We start from the raw sequence: 6869 nt of genomic DNA, 5'->3' as shown, positions 1-6869 counted from the left end.
AAACTCTCAAGATTCATCAGGCAGAACTGAAAAACCTGCAGGATCAATTAACAGACATGGTAAGTTCAGCTTTCAAAGCACTAGAAGTGAGTGCTGTACCACTCCTGCCTCACCCGTGCTCCCTTATCTCCTGTCAGAAAAAGCAGATGGAGAGCACCCAGAACGAGTGCAAGGACCTTCAGGCAAAGTATGACAAAGACACGTCAGAGCTGCTGGCTAAACACGAGGCAGATACCAGAGGGGTTAAGCAGAGCTTGCTGGAGGCAGAAGAGGCACTGAGAGCTGCCCAGAAGAGGAATGCTGAGCTGGAGGCTCAGGCTGAGGAGCTGAGGAGCCAAGCAGAGCAGGCCCAGGTATGTGTGTTTTGTTTCTCTGGGAGTACTTAGTTTGAATCTCCCTGAGGTGAACCTCTGGGGTTGGTTTGCTTTAGCATTTCCCAGCAAGATTTTGGCAGTTTCTGGTTGAACTCTCCAGGGCAGATGAGTATGGGTTAGGGAGGAGCAACACACAACTGACTGGTTGTTCTTCCCTGCATTACACCGGTCAGTGAAACACACTTCTTTGCTGTTAGCATTTCACAGGCTCAGCACAATCAGCTGGAGCCAAATGTCCTGAATTTTAAAACAGGCTGTGAACTATTTCACTTTCAAGTGCTACACACCTGGAGTTTGTTCTGTAGTACACTCCCACGTGAGCTGCAGCTCTGCAGTGTGTGTAGCTTGGCCTTAGCCACGTCGGTTCCCCCATTTCTCTGACATTCCAGCTCCCTTCAGCCCCATCAGTTACCTCCTGTAAGCTTTGGTTTGTGCTTTGGAAAGTGTTTGGTGTATGAATTGGCACACAAGCTGACTTGAACTGCAGCACTGATGTGGTGGTTGCAATTAAATGGGGCCTGACAATATTTTTTTGAGGGAATCCTGAGCAGAATTATCTGCAGAAGGTGAAATTGAGAATTGGAGTCGGTAGCTGATCTAACTCCTTGCACTTAATTCCCTTTATCTCATGGATTCATTCCTTGGCTCCTCTGGCTGAGTAATCTACGGCAGTTTGTTGAGAGCAGGTTCATAAATGACCTGAAGTTTTGCAGGAGGAGCCTTTGAGCCAGGGTTTGTTCAGTGTTGTTTGGCCACCAGAGCTGCTCTGGTGGCTGCTGAGTGCTCTGGCCTGGCAGGGGTGGCTGGCACAGCTCAGCTCACCCAGGGACTGGGTCAGACCCGAGTGACAACTGCTCTGTTTGCCCTCAAAGCACATTTCTCATGTGTCTGCCTGACTTCATTTTTGTTTTCCCTTCTCCCCAACTTTATTCCTTTAGTCCTTAAGCTCTGTGTTAGCATCAGCCAGAAAAGAAATTGAACTAATGTCAGACCAGATGAGGGATTTGATGTCAGAAAAAGAGACTTTGACCCAGGAGGAAGGTGCTTTAAAATTAGAGAGAGGTTCCTTGTTATCAGAACTGAAAGAACTGGAATCCAGGATTTTCTCAATGCAACAGGAGCAAGAAGAGCTGAAGTCAGAACATCAGAGAATGCTGAAGCAGAAGGAAGAAGCTGAGGCCCAAAGGCAGCAGGAGAGCACAGTGAAGGGAGCTCTGCTCGCTGAGAACAGCAAGCTGTTCTCCGAGCTGTGGGAGGCCCAGGAAGAACTCCTGAATGCCATTCAGGAAAACGATGCTCTCCGGGCTGCAGAGTCAGCCTTGCTGCAGCAGCTGAGAGAGCTTGAGGCCAGCCAAGCTGCCATGGATGTGGAGTGTCAGAAACACACCAAGGAATGGGAGGAACTGGGGAGTTACCAGGAGAAACTTTTGCAAGAGAAAGATACAGTTATAAAAGACAAAGATGATGTTATCCAGAAGTTGGGGAGTTCTTGTGACGCCCTGGCCAAAGAGCAAAGAGAGCTCCTGCAACAAGTGTCAGCTCTGACTGCTGAGAGGGATTCAGCCCTGGGTGAACATCTGGATCTCAAAAGTTCACATGAAGCCTTAGAGAAGGAGATGAGCAGAGTATTGCAGATGAATCAGAGTCTGCAGGCCGAGAAGCAGATGCTCCTTGAGCACATAGAGGAGCTGAGCATGAGTTTAGACAGCACAGCTAGTGAAAACCAGGGGTTAAAGGTGAGACAGGAGGAGCTGCAAGAAGAGTTACAGACTGAGCACAGGGAACTTGCAAAGCTGGTGAAAGCCAATACGGAGCTGGAGAGTTCCCTTGGGAGTCTCTCCCGTCTTCTCGAGGAGGTGGAAGCCTCAAGGGAGACACTCAGTGCAGAGTGTGCTCAGCTGCTGCAGGAGAAGGAGGCTCTCTGTGCCTCCCAGCAGAGGCTCTTGGCAGACAGGGAGCAGCTCCAGGGGGAGAACGAGGCAGTTGCTGAGCAGCTCACAAAGGCCTCGGCAGACGCGGCACTGGCTGAGAGGATGAACCAGCTCACCTTGGAGAAGGAATCTGTCACTCAGAAGTTGTTGCAGGTTGAAAAGCATAACGAAGCTCTTCTCCAAGAGAAGAAAGACTTGGAGAAAAAACACTTTGAGCTTCTCGAGGAAAGCAAGTCTTGTGCAGAGGCAGTTGCTGGTCTGAAGAGAGAACATGAACTGGTTGTCTCATCCAAGAGTGCTCTGGCCCAAGAGAATGTCATGCTCCAGGATTCCATTGAAGCCCTCAAGGGAGAGCTGAGTAGGAAGACAGCAGAAAATGAAGAGCTAATGGCCTGCAAACGTGACCTTTCAGATCTGAAAGAGGCCCAGGAGTCCAGAGCAGCACTGCAGGCTGAGCTGGACCTGCTGTCCTCCCTGAGCTCCTGTTCTTCTGACAGGGAGATGCTGCTCAGAGAGAGGACTGAGCTGCAGGACCAGTGCCAGAAATTAGCTGGGGAGGTTGCTGTGCTGAAAGAAAACCTAAGCACAGAAAAGGAACCTAGAAAACAGGACAAGGAATCGTTTCTGTTAGAATGTGTGGGACTTCAAAGCAGCATCACCTGCTTAGAGGAGATGGAAGAGCTGAGCGAGAACAATAAGGAACTTCTGACCAAGAAAGAACTTTTAGTTGAGGAGAAAGAAAAATCTGAAATTCAAGTGGTGGAAATAACAAAAGAGAAAGAAACCCTCTGTGCAGAGAAAGAGAAGCTTGTGTCCAGCATGGAGCAGCTCGAGGGTGACTCTGCCGCCGCGTCTGTGTCAGCAGCAGAATTCCAGGCCCTGCACAGCATCGTGTGCCAGAGGCTGGAAGAGCATCAGCACAGGCTTGAGCTGATGGAGGAGGAGAGAAGAAAGTTGCTGCAGGAGCTGGGCAGTCTCCAGGCTGAGCAGAGCCTGGTCCCCAGTGAGGAGGAAATAGCAAAGAAGGAGAAACTCTCTCGGGATTATTACAAACTGCATGAGGAAGTTGCACTTTTAGAGCAAATTAATAGTGACCTCTCAGGCAAATTGCTGATGTCTCAGGGCCAAAATCAGATGCTGCAGGAGGAGATGAACAGTCTGGCTTTGAAACTAAAAGAAATGGAGACTCTCCAGGCCCAGAGTAGAGCAGGAGCTGGAGGTATTGGAACACCTATTGAAGTAGGGGAGTATGGGGCTGTACTGATCCTGAGCACTAACCCTGTGCGTTGCTCGCGGCGCGCTCAGCCCCTCGGGGCCGGGCTGCAGCCCCGGGCTCAGCCTCCTGCTCCACGTCTGGCCACTTGGCACTGGGAGGCTGAAAGGCACTCTGATACTGTTTGGAAATTTCTAAATACCAAGCCTTTGTGGTTGCTGAATGGTGCAAGAAAACGACCTACACTGTGAATAAAAGGGCAGTTCTGGTCCCTGAATCTGTCAGGAGACACTGAGCAGCTCCTTCTGCTGCAGGATTCTGCAGCACAAAGGCTAGAGTGGTCTTAGATAAGATTTTAGATTAGATCCCTGTGCAATTTGGTGTTCAATTCCAACTACTGAGTCACTCCAACAAACATAAAACAACATCCTGGGCCTGCAAGTGTAATTGGACAAAATCAGTGTAAGAGTTTGGGAAAGACATTGGCAACTCTGCTGTTCTTTTTATTCACAGAAGGGTTTTGTACTCACTACCAACAAATTCTGTGCAGTGCCTTGAGTTCCAGTTCGTGTGGCTTGAGGCCCAGAAAATCCCTTTGAGTACGAACTGGAACCAGGACAGGGTGATGCCTACCTGAGTGTTTTCACACTCCTTTCCTGAGGCCATAATGAGAGGACACCACAATTGGCTTTATCTCCTGTTCCATCACTTTCCAAATCTTTGAGGTTTTGAAAGAGCTCTGAAAACAGAGCTCTGTTGGAAGTGACTATTCATTGAACTGCTACTGTCTGAAGAGGTTAGAGGCCTGAGAGCAATCACAGTGGTAGTAATGAGAAATCCAGGAATTAAAACTGAGGGAACTTCCTTGGTGCTTCCTTGGAGGTGACACAAGCATGATCTGCCATGGTCTGTTTCTGTGTGGGATTGATCCTTGGAGGTGACACAAGCATGATCTGTCATGGTCTGTTTCTGCACGGGATTGTGTCTTGGTCACTTAATTTGTACTTTATGCAGCTCCAAAGTGCAAGTCAATTCCCAGTTGAAGTCCTTATTTAACTGGGAAGCAGCTGCCAAACCATGGAGCTGTACCTAGGGTTTTGTGGCTCATCTGTTGTGTTTGGAGGTCCCGTCGGTGACTGTTTTTTCCCCACCCCTTTCTGTCCAGGCTGCCAAAGCGGCAGAAGATGCTTTGCAGACAGTGGAGAAGGTGACCAAAGAGAAGGATGCCATCCACAAAGAAAAGATTGAAACTTTGGCCTCTCTGGAGAGCTCCAGACAGACAAACGAGAAGCTGCAGAATGAAGTAATCACATTAAATGTTTTCATCTCAGAAGTTTTGCCTGGTTTGCATGAGCTGTTGAGTGATGGAGAATTACATCAGGCAAGAGTTGGGTCCTGCCACGTCCCCTGCAGTGCTGTGGAACCATGCTAGATGAGTGCTCAGTGAGGGACACTCCACAGGCTCTTGTGGTGCTGTGGCCTCTGTCCTTCGGTCCCACGTTGCAGCAGTTCCTGTCAGGACCTGTGTGCAGCCCATGTGCTCCCACCTCGTGCTGCTCGCGGGAGGGGAGACTTGGCCCCACTAGTCTCTTTTGCCCCAGCTTTCTTGTCTGACATCCAAGTGGCATCTTTGCTGCTCCTCTTGAGCATGCTGTGGCCTCTTTTTGGTGGCTCTTCCATCCTGGGCAGCTCCCACAGCAGTGGGCAGGGAACAGCTGGGCTGCCCTGAATGCCTCAGGAATGGCTTCCAGGGGGACCTGATGGCTGGAGAATTAGGAGTGGTGACGTTTGTAATGGGAGGGCTTCACTTTCTGGATTAAAAAAAAATCCACGGGGAACTGTAATGCCATGAGAATGGCTCAAGATTATCTCTTATGTAATATAATGTGTGGCTGAGAGGAGATCGGGGCCAGGGGCTCGTGGTGTGTACGTGGGGAGAGCTCAGGAAACAGATGTACAGCAGCTTGTCCTATGCAACAAGATTCATTTGCTGTGGCTGCAGGCACAGCATTCAGCCTCCCGAGCCCCAGGAATTCAGGTAGGGCAAAGCACAAGTGTTTCTCAGCTACCCAGAGCAGAAAAGACCAAGGAGCAGTAGATTTCAGCCACACGTTTGCAGGTGAAAAGCAGCAGTGGTGCAGCAGTTAGGGCAGGGGATGTGCTTGGGGTCTCCCCTTTGGTGTGGGGTGTTTGCTGCTCTCCCGTGGGCTTGGGAGTCTTTGTGCTGCTTGACTTGGTGGCAAAAGTCACTTGTTGTTAGACAAATACTTCTCAGTGCACACAGGAGGAATTGATGCAAGGGCCAGAGGTGGAAATGGAAAGCTCAGACCCCCTTGCTGCTGAGGGGGTCAGGTCTGAGTGCTGCTCCTGAGAACTGAGTCATTTTAGTTGGGGTAATGAGGCTTTTTTTTTTTAACTCTTTAAGTTGGACATGCTTAAACAGAACAACCTGAAAAATGAAGAGGAACTTAATAAATCAAAAGAGCTTCTGAACTTGGAGAACAAGAAGGTGGAAGAACTTAGGAAAGAATTGTAAGTATTTCGGTGTTAAATCTGTTCATCTTTGTGGTTTCATTTCCCTTTTGGGGTTTTTTAACTACCTTTCAGCACCTCTGGTACCTTCACTTGGAAAGTGGATATTAGGTCAAAACTCAGTGTTAGTTTAGTGTGTGTAAAACTTGGTGTCAGGATGTCCTGAATTGTTTGTTGAAAGTTTCTGCCACCTGAGGGCACAAGATCAGATTAAAATCCTTATTAGGAGGGAATTCTGATTCAATTGCAGGTCCCCGTGGAGTCTTAGGTTGGTTTAAGTGGCTCTGCCTAGAGAATACTTGGTTCTGCTTTAGGTTTTCATTGGTGGCTCTGTGCATGTTATTCCTGTTGCTTCACAATGCATTTGATTCCCAACTGGTAAAAATGTTATATATAGTATGTAAAACTCGAGTTAATCGTTCATCACTGGAGAAACAACCTCTTGGGTACCACAGACTCATTGTACACAGACAAATGAACTGCAAACTCCTGCTATAAAGTCATTTGCTCTGTGGAATCTCATTGTGGCAAAGCTGTTGGTGTGCTGTGAAAATCTCGAGCCCCACAAGGTGTTCTCAGGATCCTGATTACACTGCATGGGGTTAATTGCTGTTTGCCTTAGGCTATTGCTGATGTGGTCGTGATCATCAGTGATATGAGACCTTGGGGAGAAGGGGAAGCTTGTCTAGTTTTTAATTGGGTTTTTGTTCTTATATTTTGCGTGTTGCCTGGTTTTAATGAGAGCCGTGGTAACGATGCTCTCTGTCCCACCCCTGTTCTGGTAACGATGCTCTCAGTCCCGGCCCCCATTACTATGGT

General features: G+C 48.7%; 2 protein-coding genes across 4 annotated transcripts in view; both read left to right on the top strand.

The window, feature by feature from the left end:
- The window catches only part of CLIP1 (CAP-GLY domain containing linker protein 1), a 31795-nt gene extending 25741 nt beyond the window's left edge, over positions 1 to 6054 (top strand). For all 3 annotated transcript variants that reach the window (XM_009071835.1, XM_009071834.1, XM_009071833.1), the window contains 4 exons: positions 1 to 59; positions 138 to 353; positions 4684 to 4821; positions 5944 to 6054. The exon at positions 1 to 59 is cut by the window's left edge and continues 101 nt beyond it. In XM_009071835.1, coding sequence (XP_009070083.1) covers positions 1 to 59; positions 138 to 353; positions 4684 to 4821; positions 5944 to 6054 — 524 coding nt within the window. The remainder of the gene's footprint in view (positions 60 to 137; positions 354 to 4683; positions 4822 to 5943) is intronic.
- LOC103799509 (trichohyalin-like) lies at positions 1736 to 3268 on the top strand (the record flags this gene model as incomplete). Its single annotated transcript, XM_009071836.1, has 2 exons — positions 1736 to 2939; positions 3171 to 3268. Coding segments are annotated over exons 1-2 (1302 nt in total), but the record flags the coding sequence as incomplete, so codon positions are not given.
- Positions 6055 to 6869: the final 815 nt, after the last annotated feature.

The sequence above is a fragment of the Acanthisitta chloris genome, unplaced genomic scaffold (assembly GCF_000695815.1).
Source record: "Acanthisitta chloris isolate BGI_N310 unplaced genomic scaffold, ASM69581v1 scaffold19493, whole genome shotgun sequence".
Classification (NCBI taxonomy): Eukaryota; Metazoa; Chordata; class Aves; order Passeriformes; family Acanthisittidae; genus Acanthisitta; species Acanthisitta chloris.
This window is presented reverse-complemented; position numbering and strand designations above follow the sequence as displayed.